The 22704-nt window shown below is 59.3% G+C and overlaps 2 protein-coding genes across 5 annotated transcripts in view; one reads left to right on the plus strand and one right to left on the minus strand.

Annotated features, from left to right (window-relative positions):
- Positions 1-4672: 4672 nt before the first annotated feature.
- The window catches only part of SLC5A10 (solute carrier family 5 member 10), a gene marked incomplete at its 5' end in the record, with an annotated part of 54916 nt that continues 36884 nt past the window's right edge, over positions 4673-22704 (plus strand). For 3 of the 4 annotated variants that reach the window (XM_082679320.1, XM_082679321.1, XM_082679323.1), the window contains 9 exons: positions 4673-4786; positions 5731-5802; positions 6064-6168; positions 6499-6558; positions 7261-7365; positions 13149-13254; positions 13551-13631; positions 15054-15259; positions 20521-20656. In XM_082679320.1, coding sequence (XP_082535446.1) covers positions 4673-4786; positions 5731-5802; positions 6064-6168; positions 6499-6558; positions 7261-7365; positions 13149-13254; positions 13551-13631; positions 15054-15259; positions 20521-20656 — 985 coding nt within the window. The remainder of the gene's footprint in view (positions 4787-5730; positions 5803-6063; positions 6169-6498; positions 6559-7260; positions 7366-13148; positions 13255-13550; positions 13632-15053; positions 15260-20520; positions 20657-22704) is intronic. The other variant, XM_082679322.1, reaches the window with a different exon arrangement.
- Positions 15398-22704, minus strand: part of FAM83G (family with sequence similarity 83 member G) — a gene marked incomplete at both ends in the record, with an annotated part of 29029 nt that continues 21722 nt past the window's right edge. The window contains 2 exons of the mRNA XM_082679319.1: positions 15398-15790; positions 21116-22358. Of these exons, the coding sequence (XP_082535445.1) occupies positions 15398-15790; positions 21116-22358 (1636 nt within the window). The remainder of the gene's footprint in view (positions 15791-21115; positions 22359-22704) is intronic.

A 22704-nucleotide genomic window follows, 5' to 3' on the forward strand; every position in this document is an offset into this window, starting at 1 on the left:
AATATAGCTTAAAATCAGGAAGTGTGATGCCTCCGGCTTTGTTCTTCTTTCTCAGGATTTGGCTATTTGGGGTCTTTTGTGTTTCCATGTAAATTTTAGGATTGTTTTTTTCTACTTCTCTAAAAGACACTATTGGAATCTTGATAGGAATTGCATTGACTCTGTAGATGGCTTTTAGCAGTATTGACATTTTAACAATATTAATTCTTCCAATCTGTGAACACAAGATACCTTTCCATTTATTTGCATCTTCTTCAATTTCATCAGTGTCTTACTGTTTTTAGAGTAGAGATCTTTCATCTCCTTGGTTAAGTTTATCCCCAAGTATTTTATTGGTTTTGAAGCTATTGTAAATGGGATCATTTTCCTTATTTCCTTTTCAGGTAATTTGTTGTTAGTGTCTAGTAATGCTACTGACTTTTGCATGTTAATTTTGTATTCTGCAACTTTACTGAATTTGTTGACTAGATTTAACAGGTTTTTTTTGTTTGTTTTTGTTTTGTTTTGTTTTGGTGGAGTCTTCAGGATTTTTTATACATATAATGTCATCTTCAGATAGAGACAGTTTTACTTCTTCCTTTCCAATTCTGAGGCCTGTTGTTTCTGTTTCTTGTCTGACTGCCCTGGCAAGGACTTCCAGTGCTGTGTTGGATAGGAGTGGGGAGAGGGAACACTCTAGTCTCGTTCCTGATCTTGGAGGAAAAGTTTTCAGCCTTTCACCACTGAGTATGATGTTAGCTGTGGGCTTTTCATACATGGCCTTTATTATGTTGAGGAACTTCCTTCTATACCTAATTTGTTAAGAGTTTTTATCATGAATGGATATTGAATTTTGTCAAATGCTTATTCTGCCTCTATTGAGGGATCATATGATTTTTTTTCATTCTTTCTATTAATGTGATTTATGACATTGATTTCCATATGTTGAACTATCCTTGCATCCCAGTATAAATCTCACCTAATCATGGTGAATGATCCTTTTAATGTGCTGCTGAGTTTGGTTTGCTAGTATTTTATTGAGAGTTTTTGCATCTGAATTCATCAGGGATATTGGTTCTTTACTTGTAGTGTCCTTTTCTGGCTTTGGCATCAGGGTAATGCTAGCCTTGTCATATGATCTTGAGAGTGTTCAAGCTCCTCTTTGATGTTTTTGGGAAGATTTTGAGAAGGATTGGCATTAATTCTCTAATGTTTGGCAGAATTCACCAGCGAAGCCATCTGGTCCTGGGCTTTTCTTCATTTGGAAATTTATGATTACTGACTCAATCTCATTACCAGTAATTGGTCTGTTCAGACTTTCTATCTCTTCCTGATTCAATCTTGGTAGTTCGTATGTTTCTAAGAATTTTTCCATTTATTGTAGGTTGTTCAGTTGGTTGGCATATAGTTGTTCATAGTAGCCTCTTGTCATCCTTTGTATTCCTGTTGTATCGGTTGTAATGTCTCCTTTTTCATTTAAAATTTTGTTGATATGTGTCCTCTCTTTTTTCCTGGGTTAATCTAACTAAAGTTTCGTCAATTTTTAAATTTTTTTAAAGAACCAGCTCTTAGTTTGGTTAATCTTTTTATTGTTTTCCTGTTCTCTATTTCATTTATTTCTACTCTAGTCTTTGTTATTCCCTTCCTTCTGCTAACTTTGGGCTCCATTTGTTTTTCTCCTAGTTCCTTGAGTCATAGTGTTAGGTTATTTGGGGGGGATCTTTCTTGCTTCTTAATTGAGGCATTTATTGCTATATAATTCCCTCTTGGAACTGCTTTTGCTGCAATCTATAGATTTTGGTATGTTGTGTTTCTATTTTTATCCATCTCAAGAAACTTTTTTATTTCCCCTATAATTTCTTCTTTGATCCATTGGTTGTTCAGGAGGGTGTTGCTTAATTTGCATGTATTTGTGAATTTTCCAGTTTTCTTCTTGTTATTGGTTTCTAGTTTCACACCTCTGTGGTCAGAGAAGATACTTGGTATGATTTCATTCTTCTTGAATTTGCTATGACCTCTTTTGTGGCCCAACATATAGTCTATTCTAGAAAATGTTCCATATGCACTTGAGAATATGTATTCTGCTGTCATTAGATAGAATGTTCTGCATATGTCTGTTAGGTCTATTGGTTTGTAGTGTTGTTCAAATCACCGTATCCTTATGCTTCTCTGTCTGGATGATCTATGCATTGTTAGAGTGAGGCATTAGAGTCCCCTACTGTTCTTGTATTGCTGTTTATTTGAAGAAAATCTTAATAGGTGCAGGGTCCTACCTTGGTTCAGTACATCTCTGCAGGAGGCCAAGACCTCTAAAGCCTTTTAAATTCCAGAAGCCTATTTATTTTATCCTCAAGGTAAAATGCACATAACATAAAATTCACCACTTAAACTATTTTAAAGTATACAGTCCAGTGGCCCCTAGAGAGCTTCAGGATGGGGCTGGACACCAGAAAGACCAAGGCATGATGAGAGGATTGAAACTTTCAGTCTTGAGCTAATTATTAGTGTCAGTGATCTAATCCATCATGCCTAGGTGATAACACCTCCATAAAAACCCCACACGATGAAGGGAACACACTGTCCCAGGTTGGTGAACACACTGGTGCTAGGACTCTTCTGGACTTCACTCAATGGACCTCTTCATCTGAATCCTGTAGAAATATCCTTTATAATAATCATAAGTAATCGAGTGTTTCCCTGAGTTCTGTGAGCCATCCTAGCAAATTATCAAACCTGAAGAAGGGGTATGGGAGCTCCCAATTTACAGACGCTCAGCAGAAGTACGGGAGACCCAGGACTTACACCTGGCATCTGAAGTGGGAGCAGTTTTGCCGGACTGAGCCCTTAGCCTGTGGGGTCTGCGCTAACTCGCAGATAATGTCAGAATTGAGTTGAGTCACAGGACACCCAGTTGGTGTCCAGAGGGATGGAGAATTGGTCGGAGTGGAGAAAACCCACACACATTTGGTGTCAGAAGTGGTGTTTGTAAACAGGACATAAAGGCTTCCTTCATTTCCTCCACTGCCGCCCTCTCGCTGTCCCCATCTATCAGCTCTTCTTGGCCTCCTTTACCCAGGCCTTTTGATCAGAAGGTGGAGTGGGTGGCAGTGTTGTCTCTAAGGGGTTTATTTCCTTCCGAGACCCAGGCTGCGGAGCGGGGACCAAATACTGTTCTTTCAGCTACTGCATCTTTAGGAGACCAGTTTCATAAATCTGGACGTTATCCCGTTGTGCCCTCTGACCAGTACAAAGTGATCTTTTTCTTTTTTTTTCTTTTTTTTTTTTTTTTAAGCGGTACGCAGGCCTCTCACTGTTGTGGCCTCTCCCGTTGTGGAGCACAGGCTCAGCGGCCATGGCTCACGGGCCCAGCCGCTCCGCGGCATGTGGGATCCTCCCAGACCGGGGCACAAACCCGTGTCCCCTGCATCGGCAGGCGGACTCTCAACCATTGTGCCACCAGGGAAGCCCCAAAGTGATCTTTTGATTCACGATACATTTCTAGCAATGGCTTGGGAAGTAAAACCACCTGAGAGGCTAGTTTGTTGAAGGTGAGGGTAGTTGGGGAGGGGCGGTCTGAGCCTGCCTGACTTTACGGTAAGCAGTGACTTACTTTTTCTTCCCCGTCTAGTCCCGCATGTGAGGGGATTAATCTTTAAACCCTCTGCCTCGGTTACCGAGTAACAGGCACAGTTGGTTTTGCAGGCCAGTGTGTTCCCAGTGGCAGCCGTTCACTCATTAACACTTCTGGAGGGGTTGCGTGTCCTGGTTAAACTCCAAATGTCACACACGGAGACCCACCCGGCTGTACACACTGATTTAATTAGTGAGCAATCTGAGCAGGAAGGACCCAGTGGGACCAGAGACATCATTGCCACCAACAGGGAGCATCTGGGGTCAGATGTGGAGCTGAAGCCCAGCTCTGGCCCTCAAGTGGTCGTGCAGGGACAGGTGGCCAGCCTCCTGCCTTCGTCCCTTGACTGTGACCCGTACCACCTACTCTGAGCGCAAAAGGGGACAGTGTGCAGAAGAGCTAAGCAGGGTGGCTCTCAGCCCCTGGCAGACGCTTGCTGGATACTAGGACCCAGTATCTGTGGTCCTGGGAGACCCTGGGGACCCAAGGGGATGGTCAGGATGGGACGGTTTGGCCTGATCACTGGTCTAGAAAAGGGAGCAGGAAATTTGGTGACAGGCCTTTATTGTCCAGCGAAGGGTGTTCTAGGACCAGGACTGCCGTGGCTGGAAGTGAACCATGTGACGCAAGTCTCTATCCCAGGACCCTCTCGGTCCACTCACGGCCTGCTGGGTGCAGAAGGATGTGGCTGCCATCATGGTAGTGTCCCCAGAAGTGGGGCATCTGTCCCCAACCCTCCGTGCTTCTTATCCGAATTACATACAGGTTCAGCCACCCATTCAGTAACGACCCCTTTCTGGGATGATTCTGGTTGCCTCTGGATCCACTAGGCTCCCTTTACTTTTCCCGAGCCTCCCCCGAGCGCTCCCCACTCCCTCGATCCCCACTGGGGGTGGAGGAGATGTAGCTGCACTTTGAAGCAGCTTCCCTGCACGCGGCCACACCGTGGGCAGGAGGTGGCACCGTCGGCTCGGTTTAATCATCAATTTATTTCCTGCCGGGAAGCCCTTTCTGCCCTGGCCTGGCCTCAGTCCCTCCCGCTCGAGCTGGCCCTGCTGCAGGATGGCTGCAGACAACTCTACCAGCGGCCCCCACGCCCCCGGGCCGCAGCTGAGCGTGGTCGACATCACCATCATAACCGTGTATTTTGCCCTGAACGTGGCCGTGGGCATATGGGTGAGAGGACGGTGGTGGTACCAGCTGGGGTGGGCAGTGGGGTGCGGGAACCGGCCGGCACGTCCCTAGGCGTTGCATCCTCTCCCTGGAGGCCTGGTGCCCGCGGGGTCCTCCTCCCAGCCCCGGGGGAGATTTGTCGGAGCCTTGACCGAGCCCCTTTCCCTCTCTGGCAGCAGCTTCTCAGTCTCTAAAGTGAGGAATAGGAAGTCTCTCTAAGGGCAGGCCGAGTGCGAGGCTTGGGGCCTTCTATGCGGCTGACATGCTGGGGGCCCGGGCACAGCACGCCGTCTTCCTGGCCTCGCCTCCGATGTCAGATGGACTCACTGGGCGAACATCGCCCTGAACGATAGAATCACAGGGGTTCTCGGCTGCACCAAACCAGCTGGGCCAGAATCCAGAGGCGGGGAGGGGCGCGCAGGACCTGGGGGTCTCTGTTTTGACAACTCCGTGTCCACCAGCCTAGCCTAGTTCATAAGCCAGTTTCTCCCGCCTTTGATAGGAGAGAAGCGATTTTGGTCATCACAGGCAGCAGCGGGGCCCCTTCTATGCAGGCACTGTGCACATCACCCTAACTCTCCCACAGCCCCGGGCCAAAGGCCAGCCCCGTTTACAGGTGAACCCCGGGGCTTCAGGGGACAGGGACTTGCGCAGTGAACCCCAGGACCCTGCACGGAGGGGAGGGCCTCCTCCTGTCTACTCCTAACGCCATCAGCTGATGAGCACTGGGGCCGTTTCCACCCTTTGGCGTTGTGAATAACAACGCTGTGAACATTCGAGTACAGGTTTTGCTCGAGCACCTGTTTCCAGTTCTCTGTATCCTGGGAGTGGATTTGCTGGGTCCCGGGATAATCTGTGTGTCTAAGTCTTTGGGGAGCCAGCGGACTGTTTCCGCAGCAGCGGCACGAGCCACGCGAGGGCTCCAGTTTCCACTTCTGTCCTTGCAGTCCTCGTGCCGGGCCAGCAGGAACACAGTGAGCGGCTACTTCCTGGCGGGCCGGGACATGACGTGGGGGCCGGTGAGTACACCCTGTCTCCTCCCGCCCCTCCTTCCAGTGGGGCCGCATCTGATCTCTAGGTCAGCCCTCATCTGCATCCCTGCGGTCACTGTGTGTCCTCCTCACCCAACGTCACCCCCCAGGCCAGCCCAAGCAGGCAGTGATGGGGCAGGCTGAGACTGACAGGGGGTCCCCAAGCTGGGGTGCTGGAAAACGTGGCAAGGGTGGGGCTCGGAGTCGGGGTGGGCCTCTTGCTAGATCCTTTTGCTCTCTCTCCTCCAGATGGGAGCCTCCCTCTTTGCCAGCAGCGAGGGCTCGGGCCTCTTCATCGGACTGGCGGGTTCGGGTGCAGCTGGAGGCCTGGCGGTGGCAGGCTTCGAGTGGCATGTGAGCTCCTGGAAGGCGGGCCCAGGCTGTGTGGGGCCGTGGGAGGAAGCACAGCAACCTTGAGAGATGCTGGATGGGGCTGCATCAGAGCCTACCCCTCTGTGGCCAGAGGGGCAGCTCCCAGCAACCGGCGTGGCCAGCGTCCAGGCAGGCGGCGCTCCTGGGGAAGCTGGGTCTTCAGAATGCTGAAGAGCCGCGGGAAGCAGTGAGCCTTTGCCTGGCCGTCTGTTTATAGGGCTGCGGGGGCGGGGCCGCCCCAGGTTCTCCTGGCAACTCAGGCCTCCAGACCCCTGGTGTCTGCTGTCCTTACTCTGCCTCTGTCCCCCTCAGGCCACGTACGCGCTGCTGGCCCTGGCGTGGGTGTTCGTGCCCATCTACATCTCTTCGGAGGTGAGTCTGCTCCTGGGGCCTCAGGACAGCCCCGCCTGCGTCCGGGTCTTGGTTGGAGTGGGTGGTGGTGATGGGCAGGACCCCTGGCTTCACTCACAAGGTGAGTGAACCCACAACTCTCAGTTCTGGGTTTGTTGTTAGTCCAACTAACATTCCCATCAGCCCACGAAGACAGGTCCCCTCGGACCTCAGCCCATGGGCCTCGTCTGTTGGTTTCTGCTGTACCTGCGTGTTGCATCTGGGGGATGATGCATCTACCCGAGCACACAGGCTGCACACCTGGGCTGTGCACTGGGCTACACACCTGGGTGAGACACCTGGGCTGCACACCTGGGTGGCACACCCAGGGGACACTGTCCTTGACTCCACCACTCCTTCAGCCCCAGCTGGGCTGTCACTAAGTCCAGGGGATCCCCTTTCCTGGTTGTCTCAGTCGGGCACAGCCGGCTTCCCCAACCAGCCGAAGCTCACTGGATTTGTCACCACAGCCTCCAAACTCATCCCTGTGCCCCCAGGCACAGTCCCCCGAATCCATTCCTCCTGTCTCAGCCTGCCACACCCAGGCCTGAGCCCCTCAGGATGTGATCAGAGCGCTTAGCCTGGAATTCCAGGCCTGGCGTTGGGAGTGTGAGAAGCTCCCGGTCCTGAACATGGGCTGTGGTCTCGCAGCACGCTTAACCCCTGCCCCCGTGCCCCCACCAGATTGTCACCATGCCTGAATACATCCAGAAGCGCTATGGAGGCCAACGGATACGCATGTACCTGTCTGTCCTGTCGCTGCTGCTGTCTGTCTTCACCAAGATATCGGTGAGCTGCCCCACCCCCAGTTTCTGGCTGGAACACCCTGCTCTGGGGTCCTCGAAGGGACCTGACATCCCTTGATCTGTCTCTGCCTTGTCTAACAGCTGGGGAAACTGAGGCCTAGAGAGTCACACTGACTTGCCTAGGGTCACACAGCTGGCCCAGCACCCTGGGGCTGGGCTCAGCAGCCGGCGAATTTGGGGTCAGAACGCAGGCCCCGTGACTCCTGCTTTGCCCAGGTTCTGGATGCGGGGTGTCAGGGGTTACGGTTAAGGGCCGGCACCGGGTGAGCCGGGACCGCCCACTAGGGGGCGCCCAGAGCCCGAGGTCTCTGGCCCGTGATGCCGTTTGGTTGTCAGTCCTCCGCTAGGCTGACCCCGCGGCGCCCCCTTTCCCTTGGGGGCCTGGCCTGGCCCCGCTGGAGGGCCAGCGTGGGGCGCGTCGTGTCCACACCCTGCGTTTCACAGGTAGGGAGACGGAGGCCGGGAGGGCGGGGAGCTGGTCCCCGGCGCGCGAGAACTCCGCGGCAGCACCAGGCCTCGGGTTCTCCCTCCCGAGTCCTCGGTGCCTGCCGGTCCCCTGAGGCCGTCCAGCCGCTCCAGCTCCGGCCCCTGCGAGGGCTCAGAGGTGGTCGGCCGGGCCTGGGCGGCCTGCTTCTGGCCGAGCGAGCCCGCGCAGCCCCGAGCCTGCTTCCTCCCGCGTGAGGCCTGGCGCTTCTGAGGGCGTGGCCGGGGCTTCCTCCTCCGCGGCCCCTGCGGCCCCGGGAGCCTCGGCCGGCCGGGCCTTCACCGGAGCTGCACGTCTGCACGTCTCCTTCTGGGTGGGTTTCGGGGTGTTTAGAGAGCAGGCGCCGCCTTCTTCCCTGGACAGATCCTAAGAGTTCTCCCCTGGGGCTTCCCTCTACCGACCAGGACGGCGCCGCTGCTCTCCAGGCCCAGTTCCCACGCGGGCTCCTCCCCTCCCGCCCCCCCCACCCCGTGCCGGCCGCCTCCCTGGCAGCAGGGCCTCAGTACAGGGGGACGCAGGTGTGTCACGGTGGGCGGGGGGGACAGTGCGGACCCAGAAGAGGGGTTGGCGGTGCCTGCTGGGGTTGCGTTGGTTGGGGTCTAGTGGAGAAGGGGGTACGCACGGCATGGGGGGTGCAAACGCCAAGGAGAGAGGTGCACGGCGTAGGGCGCGTCTGGGGTGGTCCCGTCCGGAGGCCCAGACTGCAGGGTTCAGGCGCCTCGGGAGCAGAGGAGGAGCTGGGAGGGAGGTGACCGGGAGCGGTGGCAGCTGAGGCAGACCTGAGGGCCGCAGCTGGCTCTTGGGTGGCAGTTCCCGCCCTGGCCCAGGGGGCTCCGTCGGAGATGAGTGAGGAGTGCCCCAGGGGCCCTGGAGGCTTTGAGCAGAGGTGACACGGTCAGGTCTGTGTTAGTGCCACCGGCACCCCCAGAGGATGGACTGGAGGGGACAGGGGCGAGAGGCGGGGGGCGGGGGGCAGTCTGGTGAGGCCAACCCCTGGTCGAAGGGGTTTCGTCTCCGCCCACCCCCCTGTTCGTCCTACTGGTGGCTCTGAGGCAGAGCTCACACGTCACACTCATAGCTTGGGCAGGACGTCCAGAATGTCGGGGTTGGGGGGCAAAGTGGGGGATCCTTCGAGGCCACCTCGTGTGCAGCCCTGTTTACAGACAAGACGATTGAGGCCTAGGGAGTGGCCACCACTTGCTGAATCAGGCAGGGACAACCGTTAGAGCCCAGTGGGCCCGAGCGCTGCCGTGTGGCGCTGAAGGAGCCAGGCGTGGTACTTCAGACTCCACTTTGTGATGGGATGACTCAGTTTGCCCACCTATAAAATGGGGAGCCTCAAGGCTGGGGCTGCCTGGATGAAGCGGACAGGGAAGCAGGAGGAATGCGGATTGCCGGGCTGGGTCTGGGAGGGACTGGGGCCCCCCAGCTAATGTTTGGGGCTGAAGCTGTTTGCAGTGTGTGTGCCCAGCCGGCCCCCAGAGGCCCTGACCTCACTGGGTGGAGCCCCAAGAACGCCCAGGACCCTCACCAGCTGCAGCCTGTCCAGAGACCACAGGGCCCGCCTGCCGCCAGCCCCCATGTGGGGACAGTGGTGTGCAGAGAGAGCAAGCCATGGGTGGCAGGGGGCCTCACACGGGCTTGGGGGGAACCGAGCTCCATCACCGTGTGCTCTGGGAAATAGAGAAACCCGGCCTGACACCCCAGGCCACTCAGGGTAAAGGCCAACCGTGGCCAGCAAGACCCTCACCTCTCCTGCTTCTCCCGACGCAGACATCACTCCAGCTACACTGAGCACACCCGAAGCATGACCCTGCCACAGGGCCTTTGCACCTGCTGTGTCCTCTGGCTGGAACCTCTTCTCCTGGATATCCATGTGGCTCACGCCCCTGCCTCTCAGGTCTTTCACAGCTCACCGTCTCAGCGAGGCCCTCGGCTGCCCCGCAGGTGCAGACCTGCGCCCCCTGTCTTTCACACACGTGCTACCTTCTTACGCTGAATGATTTCATTAGAATGGCCACAGTCTGCCTCCCCCATTTTTTCTCTGTTCATTGGTGTATCCCCAGTGGTACTAGGTGCCCGGCACACCTCATGGGACTGAATGGAATCATCTATGTCAGGCTCGGCTGGGTTTTCCGTGAGGGGCCAGATAGAAAGTATGCTCAGTTTTGCATGCCACTTACACACCACTGAAATTTGCTGTTGGCGTTTGAAAGACACACCAGTGCGCCTGATGGGATCAAGCCTGTGGGCTATAGTGTACCAGCCCCTGGTCTATGCAAACGTGCCTGTTTATTGAGCACCTACTGTGTGCCAGGCCCTGGGTGGGCACCCATGATGAACCCATTTCTCGTTCTCAAGGACTTTTCCTTCCAGGCAGATGAGATAAGTCAGCAGAGCAGTGCATCCACACTGAGTGGTACAAGGGTGATCAGTGCAGCAAATGCAGGGCTGAAATCTGGACGGAAGAGAAGGAGCAAGCGACAGGTTTGCTCTGCAGACAGTGGTCCAGCTGCTGAGGGAAGCCGATGGGGCTGGGGAGAGGGTGCGTGCAGGGCCTCTGGGCCGGGAGGTGGGTTTCATTCTGCGCGAGTGGAGATGCAGAGACCTCGGCGCTCCCTCTGAACAAGCCGAGTGCAGGAGGGACCAGCGAGGGGATTCCAAAGGGATGGGGCCCAGGGTGGGGAAAGTGGAGGCAGGCAGGAGTACTTTGGGAATCAACAGCCATGGCCGGTGGGTTGGGTGCAGGGAGTGTGGCAAAGGTGAGACGTGTCCAGAACACTGAAGGGACAGTGATGGCCTCTGTGGAGATGGGCGAGGTTGGGGGTTGGGGACACAGGCTGATTTGGGGTAAACTCGTGGTAAGTGTCAGTGCAGGGACCTGCCCAGCTTCTCTGCTATCCACAAAGGGAGGGGGCAGTAGGGTCTCATGCAGGAAGGTGGCCAGGACAGGGCCCAGCCAGGGGGCACGTGCCTGTGGGGCACTCGGGGTGCTGAGAAGCTGTGACGAGCCAGCGGAGCAGCCCTAGCCTGCAGGTCAGCTCAGCCCAGCTCCCTCCCATGTCCGGGGCTCATGGCCCCTGCAAGCCCGTGGGATGGTGCAGGAACGGGGGGTCAACCCTCTCAGGGGCCCCGAGGGTCAGCCCTAAAGCCCGCAGCCCTGCTCACAACTGTGCAGCTTTGGGCCAGTTGCTTCGTGCCTCTGCGCCCGTGCCCCGCTCTATGGAGTGGAGCGGCTCCCTCAGGGGTCCCGCCTGCGCCTCCGCGGCCTGCCCTGCGCAGGGCCTGCAGAGGCCAGCAGGGCCAGAGGGGGCCGAGCACAAGTGCCTGTGTTTCTCCACATCTGCACCCACACTTTACCCAGAGGCTCAGGAGGTAAGGCGACGTGCTCACCAGGGACGCAGACCCAGGTCCGAGCGGGGCTCTTAGCTTCTAGCAGGCTGCAGCTCAGCTGGGGCCCCAGGAGAGGGAGCTCCGTCGGCAGAAGGAGAGGTCAGAGCCGGCCGGGGGCCGTCTGAGGCTCCTCGCGGGGTCTCCTTTAGAGCCAGCAGGCAACCGCACATTTGCTGGCCTCCAGCGGCAGCTGCGTAGCGTCCCCAGGGGGTCGGCGGCTAAAGTCCCACCTCCACACCTGTGCCTGTGCTGTTCCCGCTGCCCACGCATCACTCTTCAGATCTGCTGCCCTGGAAAGAAGTCCCTGAGCAGTAGAGCAGTCGGGGAGCAGGGCGTCGGGGCGGGCTGAGTCCTGAGCGATGAGATGCAGAGATGGGAGGTCCCAAGGCAGAGGGACTTGGGCGGGCCAAGGCCTGGAGGCAGCAAAGTGCCTGGCGTGGAATGTCGGCGTGACCAGACTTACCTGGGCTTAAAGGGATGCGTGGCCAGAGCCTGGAGGCTGGGCGCACAGGCCAGGGCTGTCCTCTGAGGCAGATGGGGTCCAGAGCAGTGGCTGGAGGACAGCTAGGTGGGAGGAGGGGCTGCTACTTTCTAGAGCCCCCCTGCTCCGTCGCCAGTCCCCTCCATCTCTGATACCTGCCAGGTGGGAGGAGGGACTGCTACTTTCTAGAGCCCCCCTGCTCCGTCGCCGGTCCCCTCCATCTCTGATACCTGCCAGAGCCTCGCCTTGGGGAGGTCGCTTGCCCTCCATGGGCCTCCGTTTGTCCCTGGTCTGACGGGGCAGGGGGCTTGGAGAGTCCTTCCTGCTCTGATATCCAGCAGCTCTGGGCTTCTTAGCTTGGGCTGGAGGTGGACACACACACTCGCGGCCGGGGGCTGGGGGGGCCAGAGTGAGGGGCCGCCGACTCCCGAGAACACCTTGTCTGAGTGCCCACGCTGGCAGGTGAGGGGAGGGGAGGAGCCTGGGGGAAGCAGGGGTTCCACAAGCCTGACTCCGAGCGGGGCTGGTCAGCTCCTAGCTCGGCCGGTGCCCCAGGCCTCGGGCAGACTGTCCCCCACTCGGCAAGCTCAGCTAACCCGCGGGCTTGCCCAGCTCTCTGAGGAGGCTCTTGGCCCCAAAGGCTGTATTTTGGGTTATCTCCCTGCCATTAAGCAAGCCCAGAATGGCAGTTTCGGAAACTTGCGGCGGGGAGGGACCCTGGCCCAGCCCTAGGTCCCGCAGGATCGGGTCCTCCCTCCTTCCCTGGGCACCCACTGCGCAGTGGGGAGGGGCGGGCAGTTGTGGTCCGTAAGGCCCATTCCAGCGCTGAGGCTAGAAGACTCGCCCCAGGGCTTCAACTCTTGCCTCTGTGCTGCCCCAGGGCCTGGGATGGCAGGACTGTGTCCAGTTCAGCCCTAGGAAGCAGCCTCGGCCTGAGCCGTGGTCCTGGCTTCAGTGTCAACCCCATGGTGGGTCAATAAGCGAGACGGCCCCTCTGTTCCCCCAGCCCACCCCTGGCACACATCTGGTTTCTTCTTGGGGTGCCCTGCTTAACAGGGAGCAGAGAACAGGGACCCAGACAGACGTGGGTCTGGAGATGGAGGCTCACTCGTCTTCTTGGACCCCCCACCTCCAGGAAGCCCTCCCGGACTCCCTTTTCCATCCCCAGGCAGGGGCCAGACTGAACAGCAACACCGCTCCCTGGTGGGCAGAGGCCACTCAGGACTTTATTAACATCAGCAACGTCCCCTGCACACTGCTTGTCCACAGCCAGGACTTCCTCCCCTTCAGAACAGTCCCTGGAAGGTGGGGGGGGGGGGTCTCCCCTTCTTCCTCTACGTCGGGTGTGTGGCGCTCCGGGTCCTGCGGTTACCTCGGGCCCCTGCACACACCCCTTTCCCGTCCCCAGATTGACCTGTACGCGGGGGCCCTCTTCGTGCACATCTGCCTGGGCTGGAACTTCTACCTGTCCACCATCCTCATGCTCGCCGTCACGGCCCTGTACACCATCGCAGGTACGGCGCCTGCGGGTGGCAGGTGTGGCCTGTGGACATGCCCGGGAACCCAAGCGGTTGGTGGGGGGCAGGGGGCCACCCCCTCCCACAGCCTGGGACTGGGCCAGTTCGTGTCAGGCACCTGGGCTTCTGCAGCTGGCTCTGCTGGCCTGGCTGCTGCGTCCACAGCTCACCCACCCGTAGAAGGGCAGGGGACGTCGATGTGGAACAGCTGTCCCTCCCGGAGCTCTGCTCACCTCCCTGTCCCTCCCCCGTCGAGGCCAGGGCCCCTCCAGCTCTCTCGTCTCCACCTACAGGGGGCCTGGCCGCTGTGATCTACACAGACACCCTGCAAACGCTCATCATGGTGGTGGGAGCCGTGATCCTGACGGTCAAAGGTGAGAGGCCATGGGGACTGTCAGAGCAGCGAGCCCTTTGGGGTCTGGGTGCCGCCCTGTCAGGGCCCCGGTGTCCTCACTGGGGGTGGGTGGCCTCATGAGGTCAAGCCAAGGTCAAGCCACGAGGCAGTCAGCCCCCCACCGGCCTCCCCTGGGTGACGGAGGCCTGCTCCCCTCCCACCCCTGCTGCCCAGCGGCACTTCTGTCACCCGCTCCGGGCCGGCTGGCATCTGGCTGTGGACCTGACTCAGGAGGCAGGGCTGTCCGCACCCACGCGGGCTCGGGGCTCAGTGGGAGCAGGGCTGCGGGTGGGTGTGCAGACACACTTGGGAGACCACAGACCTGCCTGGACATCTGCCCCCATTGCTTCAAAGCATGTCCAAGATCTCAAGAAGCCAGCGGGACAAAGGCAAGGTGGAGAGAAGGGGGGTTTGGATCTCCTGGTCTGGGAACAGGGAGGAAGCTCGGGGTGGGGGCTGCCCCAGAGGTAGTGAGATCCCCATCCCGGGAAGTATGCAAGCAGAGCCAGGAGGATCCCACGGAGAGCAAACGGTCTCTTCCAGACTCAGACTCTAGGACCCTGTGGCTGGGCAGTTTCCAACCCGTGTCTGGTGTTCGTCCGTTCGCTCTGAGCACTCCCCCTGGCCTGGCCTGGGCTACAGGTGGCACTGGTGCCGGGAGCCCAGAGTCCGGGCAGCGGGCCGCCTGCTGGGGAAGGCGGGGGAGTGGGGCCTGTGGCTGCCCAGCCTCCTCACAGACCAGGGGCCTGTGTACCCGGAGCCCACTGCGGGAGAGGCACCCAAGCAGCCAGGTCTGGTCTGGATGGGGGCGGGGGAGTGACCACAGACAAAGCAAAAGCCACAGGTGGGCCCAGACCCCGAGGCAGACAGGAGCAGTGAGGGGGTGAACGTGGTTGGCTCGCGCCGGCCGCCTGGCGGTGTAGCCTTGGTGGTGCCCCTGCCCCTCTGGGGACTCTGTGTCCCTTCTCAGTGCCACATCCCCCAGCCATACTCAGCTCTGCCGAAGTCATGTCCTTTGGAAGCCCCTGGGTCAGGACGTTAGCCCTTCAGATTCCTCAGGAAGGTCCTCGAATGCCAAGAAAAGACACGTTTGCTTCCTTGGGTCGACAGCCTGGCAGAGAGCTCCTCACCTGAGGCTGGTGGGCGTCCAGAGGCCGGCGGGACACTGGGGTGCCCTCGTGTGGAATGCTCATTTAATATTATCATTTTAAATACAAATAAAATAGTCCTTTGAATTCACCTTTTTTAAAACCCTCTACGTCCATACCTTTCCAGACCCTGGAAAAGGTGAAGTGGGAAAAGTTGAGTTTGATGCAAGAAGTTACTCGTGAGCTGAGGGCAGTGGGGCTGGGAGTCACGGCCGCCAGCCACCAACCGTGCCTGTCCCGCCCACCCCCTCCAGCTTTTGAGCAGATCGGTGGGTATGATCAGCTGGCGCCAGCCTACGCCCGGGCCGTCCCATCCAGGATCATCTCCAACACCACCTGCCACGTGCCGCGGGCAGACGCCATGCACATGTTCCGAGACCCCTCAACGGGGGACCTCCCGTGGACCGGGATGACCTTCGGCCTGACCGTCATGGCCACCTGGTACTGGTGCACCGACCAGGTGAGGTCACCGCCCTCCCTCCCTTCCTTTCTTCCAGGGTGCCTCTGGAGGTCAGGGCGGCCAGGGAACACCTGCGCGGTGAGCCCGGGCTGGGGTGGAAGCCGTGGATGGCGTGGCTTCAGGCCCGGGCACGAGGTGTTAGGGGTCCTTGCAGTCCCGGGGGGCCTGGGCCTGCCGTTTAGAGTCGGATGAAGCCCACTGGCCACCCATCCTGGCCTTCAGGTGCTTCAACTGGGACAGTTTGGAGTACGGGATTCCGAAGGGGCTGGAATGCTCCTCGGCGGCCCTGACGTCGGCCTGGGGGCTGGCGTTTCGGGCCAGTCTTGGGGTCCCAGGACCCGGCAGCTCACAGGGCTCCGGGCCACCCTTGGCCTGCCAGTGCTGGGGAGCTGCCACAGCCGGGCCCGCTTTCCTGCCAGAGCTCTGGGCGCCATTGGCGGCGGGGCGGTACTGCGGGGGTCCCAGGGTCCTCGACGGCTGCGGGAAGGCATCTTTATCCCTAGGGACTCGGTAGTGGTGGAACCGCTGGCCCTGGGAGAGAGAGAGCAGAGTGAGTGAGACCCAGGGGCTGGGGCAGCTCTGCCCCTTCCTGAGGGGCCCTTGCCAGGCAGGCTGCAGCCGGCACACCTGGGTTTGCTTCCTGGCCTTGCCACTCACCAACGGGTGGTCCTAGACAAGTATCTTCCAGTCCTCCGTGCCTCGGTTTCCCCACGTGTCCCAGGGGAACGGTCCGCCTGCGAGGTCGCACTAAGGCCAGCGCCTACTCTTCCCCATGCCCCGCCCCCCTCCTCCACATTCTCCGTAAGAGGGACGGACGGGGATGCCAGAGACAGTGCCTCCCCCTGCGCCCGCGTGTGTGGTGAGTGTGGCGGCTAGGTCTTCCTCCGGAGTCTGACTCTAGGCCTTCCCAAGTTGGGCACGTACCAGGTGGCACCAGGCGGCCCTGCTCCCTCTCTGGGCAGAAGCAGACGATGCCCCCACCCTGCCTGCCTCGAGGGCCACGGGTAGCTCCAGGTGGCACTTGGGCGGGAAGGGGCCTCGTGAGCACCAGAGCCTCAGCGGGCACGGGCCTGATGACCGTCCTCGCCTCTGGACCCGTGGCCTCGAGGGCCCCACCCAGGAGCGAGGCAGCCAGCCCAAGAGTCGACCCAGCCAGTCACTGTGGGGTGAAGGGGGGCAGCTTCCCTGCGAGGCAGGCCTGGCGGCCCCATCCACAGGCCAGAACGCTGAGGCCCAGGGTGGAGTGCCTGCCCGGCGAGGAGCGCTCTGCAGCTCCCGAGCACAGGTGTTTTGTGTGCTCGCTGGGAGACCCTGCCTGGGCTGTGACGGCGGGAGGCAATCTATGTTGGGAGGGTCCAGGAACCCTGGGAGGCTGGGCCTCAGTTTTCCCATCTGTGACATGGTGCCGGAGAGTCCCTTGTAGGCTGCGCCCACCACAGGTGTCTGCCTAGCACCCCTGGGGGGCCTGGGGGCCGCCGGCCTGGGTGAGCGAGGGGCTGGTTGAAAGGCCGGCGGTGGAGGGCATGCGGGGAAGTGTCTAGACTGCCCTGTGGGCCAGCCGGGGCCCCTCTGCCCCAGGGCACCTCTCACTCCCTCCCCACCCAGCATGGCCTGGCATGGCATTGGCGTCTCTGGGTGGGGCAGCATTCAGGAGATTCTCCCATGAAGGCCAGGTGAGTGGCCTGGAGGTCAGGGCTGGACTGGGCTTGCCTCCTGGATAAGAAGGTCACACAAGGAGGCAGCTGACCCCAAGGTGGTCCAGAGTGCCTTCCCCCCCCGCATCGTCCTGCTCAGGCTGGGTCTGCCTGGGCGACTGCTGGGCCTTGGACCAGAACCCCCGCCTGCGTGGTACCGACCTCCTGGGCCCTGGGGGCTTGGCAGGACTCTCCTCAGCCCCCGGGACACCCACGGTGTGGCCAGCGGCAAGCGGCAGCTCTGTGTGCCGGGGCCACGGGCGCTTTTCGTTTTCTTTAGGCTTCTCAGTGTCTCCCAGCTCAGCCACAGTGCGTAGGCGACATCAGAGCCCAGCAAACCCAATAAACAGGAGGCAGAGGCCCGGTGGGCAGAGAGCTGCCACACCCCTCCCCGACCTCAGCCGCTCAGTCAGCACCCCCAGGAGGCGCACAGACCCGAGGGGCCTTGGGGCCTGCCCGTTCCCGTGGTGCCGGCGCTCCTCGCGTCACCTGCCGCTGCTGCAGTTTCAGACGGGCTGTCTTTCAGGCAGCAGCTGGGTCAGTCCTCGTGGCGGCCACCACTTTTCAGGCTCCCGCGCAGGTCAGGTGCAGTGTCAAGTGCATGGGCCCCGTTGCCTCGTTTCTCCCGGTGTTCCCGTGGGCTCTCTTGTCCCCATCTCACAGCCAAGGGGTCCAAATGCTCCTGGGCGGCACAGGGCCGTGGCTGACCCTGAGGTGGCCCTGATGAACGCCTAAACTTGGTGACTCGCAGCCGGCCACCCGGGCACGGGCTTGGCCGTCCACACGCGGCCTCATCCAGGATTTGCAGCAACCCTGCAGGTCGGGGGTCATGTCACATCTTGCAGGCGAGGACAGAGCGGTTCGGGGAGGTCCAGTGGCCGGGCCGGGAGAGGGAGCTGGCCTCCGGCAGGGCCTGTGCAGAGAGGCACTGGGAGGGTGCTGCCGGGGAGGCCCCGGCCTTGCCTGCTGGGGCACCGAGCCTCAGCTTCTCCAGCTGTACAATGGGGCGACCACGGCTGTCCCGCCCACCTCCCGGGGCTGGCCGCCAAGAGCACGGAGCAAAATAAGGGAAGACACGCAGGGATTTAGGGAAACTCTTCTCTCCCGCGGGGAGCGCGGCCCTGGGCTCTTGTAATCACAGGACATCACAGGGGAAGGGTCTCCAGAGAAGCTGTCTAGACGGGGAGACTGAGGCCCCAAGCGAGGAAAGGACTTACGGCACGTCACAGGAGCTGGCGGAGAGGCAGGACTGGAATCAGCTTGCCCTGCAGACCCCACGCCGCCAGCCCGGGCACCCTGTCATTTTTTTTTTTTTTTTTTTTTTTTTAATTAAGAAAAGCAAAGGCAGTTTATTTTGAGCTACAGCAAACGGGAGGCAGCTTCCGTCCCTCACATTTGGCAGAGGCTGAAAGGCAGGCAGATGAGCCAGAGAGTTCTGCAGAGGTCCTGATGGGAGGCCCTGATGGGAGGCCGCGGCCCGGGGACACGGGAGGTGGGGCGACCCTGTGATTGGTGCGGGTAGGAAGCGAGCAGGGGACAAAAGTTAGAGATGCTGTCAGTTACTGATTAGGTCCTGGCCACCTGGGGCTAACTGTTAGAGCAGTCATCGTGCAGCCTCCTCAGCGGTTACTGGAGATAACCGTCGGCCTTCCTGCGTGGCTCTGAGAGCTGTTTATTGTACGTAACGGGGTGGCTTCCCGGGCAGGTCAGAGTTCTTTTTTTTTTTTTTTTCCCCTGGGCTGCATCACGGGGCTTGTGGGATCTTAGTTCCCCGACCAGGGATTGAACCCACGCCCTCGGCAGGGAAAGCACAGAGTCCTAACCACTGGACTGCCAGGGAAGTCCCAGAGTTCTATTTTTAGACGCGGTCCAGCCAACATCCAAGTGCTATTCAGCCTCTGTGGGACTGCGCTCCACAGTAAGTGCGAGTGAGCACACCTCCAAGGGCATGCCTTCGCTTCTGGACCTTGAGGTGAATATGACAAACTGCTCAGAAGCCTAAATCTTGAGGGATAATCACCTCTGATCCAGAGCTCCATTACAGGAGTACGATTTTCATCTCATTTTCTCTGAGACACTTAGATGGGCCTCTGAAGAAACACACGACAGTTTCTCTTAAGGACCCTAAACACAAATGAGCACTAAGGGGCCTCTGAGATGGACACACGCAATTTTGGGCCTTTACAAAAACCACTTTTGTGAAAGTGGAGGGAGTTCGAGTACAGTGGTGGAAACAGGTTCCTCCTAAAACAAAGGCTGTTTCCACTCCTACGCCTGACATGATGAGTCTGCATTTGTTCCGTTGGATGTTAACTGTTCCCTAGGCGTCAGACATTAGATCGAGCATGGCCCACTAGGTCCACGACTATTAAGTACTGACTATCTTCAGCCAGGTAAGACCTTGGGAAAAGATGGAAAAGACCACATAGAGAAAGCATCTGGGGTCCTCTGATGGAGAACAGGCTACAAGCCACTATTTCCCAGAATGCCCTGGAGCCCCTTTGCTTTGATGTAAACCCAGGTTATTTTCTCCCGTTGATGAAAAGGTGCTGGAGGATGAGCCGGGGAGGGTGGAGTCTCCCAATGGACACCAAGGAATATTCTAGTGGATTCAGTGGGCTGCACCCTGAGAGCTTTGAAAATGACCCCATCCCTGCCTGATCTACCAGAGAAAAATCTGTTTTAGAGCTTGCCCTGCCCTGGCACCCTGTAATTAATGCTTCACCAAGAGCTGTGTCTAGAGGGAGATGCTAGGAGCTACCTGTCAAACCTGCGTGTTTGGAAAATAACTTAAAATCACAAAGAATTCCTACTTCTGGATTGCAGGAGGTGATTTAAACTGCAGAACACCGAAGGAAAAATACTTGTATTTCAAAGTTATAGACTGCACAACTCTGTGAACATACTAAAAACCATGGAGGTGTACACTTTATGTGGCTGAACTGTGTGTGAATCACGTCTCAGTAAAGCTGTTCTTTTTTTGGTGTCAGAACTGGGAGGGATCTCAGATGCCATCAGTTCCAACTACCCCCCTCCCATTCTGCAGATCTGGAAGCAGAGGCCCAGGCAGGAGCTGCCTGAGGCTACATGAAGAGTTGCCCTCATGCTGCAGCTTCTAGCTCCTTCCATTACTGAAACGCAAGCTTCCCCAAACCCAGGTCCTAAAGCCCCAGACCTCTGCCAGGGACACGACACAGTTGGAACCAGCGTCTGCTCTTGGCACGTGCATGAGCCTGCCAGCCTCTCGTGAGGGTGCAGGAGGTGGGGGGGTGTCCCTGATAACCTACCCACCCAGGGTCTTCTCCCGCCCTGACAACTGCCAGGGTGACGGGCTGCTCAGGACCAACACCTTCCCTCCTCGACAGCTAGGGAGACTGAGTCCCCGGAGAGAACCTTGGCCCCAGGTGCTCAGACAACTGGCAGGGATGCTGTTGGGTGTTAGGGTGGGCGCGGTTGTCTCAGGCTGGTCTCGGGCTAGTGGGACAGCACCTAACTCACACACTCCCTGAGGCCCACGGGCGAGAAATCCCGAGGAGGCTGGGGCTCACTGCCTCCCCCTGCCCCCAGGTCATCGTGCAGCGCTCACTGTCCGCCAGGGACCTGAACCACGCCAAGGGGGGCTCCATCCTGGCCAGCTACCTCAAGATGCTGCCCATGGGCCTGATCATCATGCCGGGCATGATCAGCCGTGTGCTGTTCCCAGGTAGGACGGGCCCTGGGGGCTGGGCTGGCTGCAGGGTGCAGAGGTCACCAGGAGGAGAGGTCAAGGACAGAGCCAAGGTGTTTCCCGGCCTGGGGGAGCGGGGAGGGGAGTGGTCCCCAGGGCCACAGTCAAAGGGATCGACATGGAGATGGCTTGACATAAGGTCCGGGCAAAGACTACCTACTGCTGTGTGATCTCAGGGTGTGAAGGAACATCTCTGTGCCGCCGCCATCTCCTCATCCACAAACTAGGGAGCAGACCACCCACATAACACCACACCCCTGAAACCTCTGGGTGTGTTGTGTGTTTCCTTTCGGATCCTGGTAGCTGGCTCAGGTTGCCTTTATGGGATGCTGGGTAATGACCTGGGGAGGCGGCTGCCCAGCAGACGGCACCTTTGGGTGCTCACGCGTGGGGGAGGGACTCCCAGGACCCCGGTGCGCAGGGGCCCCGACCCACCTGTGCCTCCTTGTCTGCCAGGTGTGGGGCCTGCATCCTCAGAGCGCCTGCCTCTTCTCTCTCCTGACCCTGGGCCCACGAGGAGCCACCCAGGGGTCCACCAAAGGTCCCACGGGTCATGTGGGGAGTGCTCAGATGTTGGCGGGGGGGCTGGGCTGACCCGTTGGCCACCTGCTCTGAGTGGCAGCTCCGGAGGGCGGCCGAGCGCTCCATCACCTCAGAACACTCATCTGACACAGATGAGGAGACCACCGAGGGCCGCTCGGGGCCAGGGCCACGGCCAGAGCTGCCTGAGAGGCTGTCCTGGTCACTGAGGGTCACGTAGTCGTCGTCGTCTTCCTCCTCCTCTCCCTCCAGCCCATTGGGGACCACCGGCCCCCCGCCGTCGGGGTCATCCTGGGTCATAGACAGCTGGTACTGAAGCGGGGCATGGCCTGGGCCTGCCGTCCTGGGGAGCCCGTGGTCCGTCCGGTTGTGGGCTGCCTGCCCCTCTGGGGTTGCCAGGGCCCAGCCAACACCGCCGCCCTCCTGGGCAAGCAGGTCTGCCACCGGGACTGTGCGGGGCTTGGCCACAGGAGGCCGTGGCTCGGTGTCCCCCTGGGGGCGGCTGTTCTCGGCTGGGACCGCGTCCTGGGGGGATCTGGGCTGGGGGGCGGGGCTGGAGTCCTGGCTCTGCCTCCACAGCTGGGTCCTGGCCTGGGATGTGTCCTGGATCTTGATGCGGTTCATCTGGCTGGGCTGGGGGTTCCAGATGTTGGGGTCGATGATGTTGATGTAGCCTAGGATGTCGCTGCCGGGTTCCGGGTCCGGCTCCACCCACGTGGGCAGGTATTCAAACATGTTGGCCCGTTCCAGGTTGAGCAGCCCCGGGTGGATGGGCAGGGGCGGCTCGGGGTGGTCTCCCGGCAGCTCGGCTAGGGCCGTGCCCCGCACCCCCAGGGTCCTGGAGGCCTCCCGCTGCTCGGAGGACAACTTGGCGATCTCGTCAGCACTCTTGGCCTTGACCAGCGCGTACTTGGGGTTGACAAGCTTCTTGGCCATGGTGCCCGAGGGCACCTGCGGGACCACAGAGTGCAGCACGACGGGCTCGGGCTCGGGCTCCTTCTCCATGGGGATGTCCTTGAGGCTGACGCCGTGTGATGTGAGGTACAGCTCCTGGAACTGCCGGTCGAATATCTCCACCACCTGGCCCGACAGCACGGAGATCACGTTCCTGTCCGTCCTTGCAGCCGACCACGTGAAGCTGCAACAAAGGGCGGCAGCCTGGTCAGGCGCAAGGCCCAGGGCCCGGGAAGAGGGAGCAGCCCCCAGCCCCCCACCCCCATGCACGCACAGGCCAGCGTCCATCAGACTGTGGCCACAGAAGGGATTAAAGAGAAGCGAGCAGGGGCAGAGAACGGGGCCCGACGGGGCCCGAGCCCCAGCGTCAGGCCCGGTGTGGGACCTCAGGCAGCGCCTGTGTGGCAAGCTCCTTGCGGGTGTGCAGCCTGGACAGTGACTTGTGCCCACCCCGTGTGGCCGTGGATGGCCCCTGCCTTGCTGCCCCCTGCGTGGCAGGGCTGGCAGAGCTAGACCGCACCGTCCTCATC

The sequence above is a fragment of the Grampus griseus genome (genome assembly GCF_964374135.1).
Source record: "Grampus griseus genome assembly, chromosome: 20".
Lineage (NCBI taxonomy): Eukaryota > Metazoa > Chordata > Mammalia > Artiodactyla > Delphinidae > Grampus > Grampus griseus.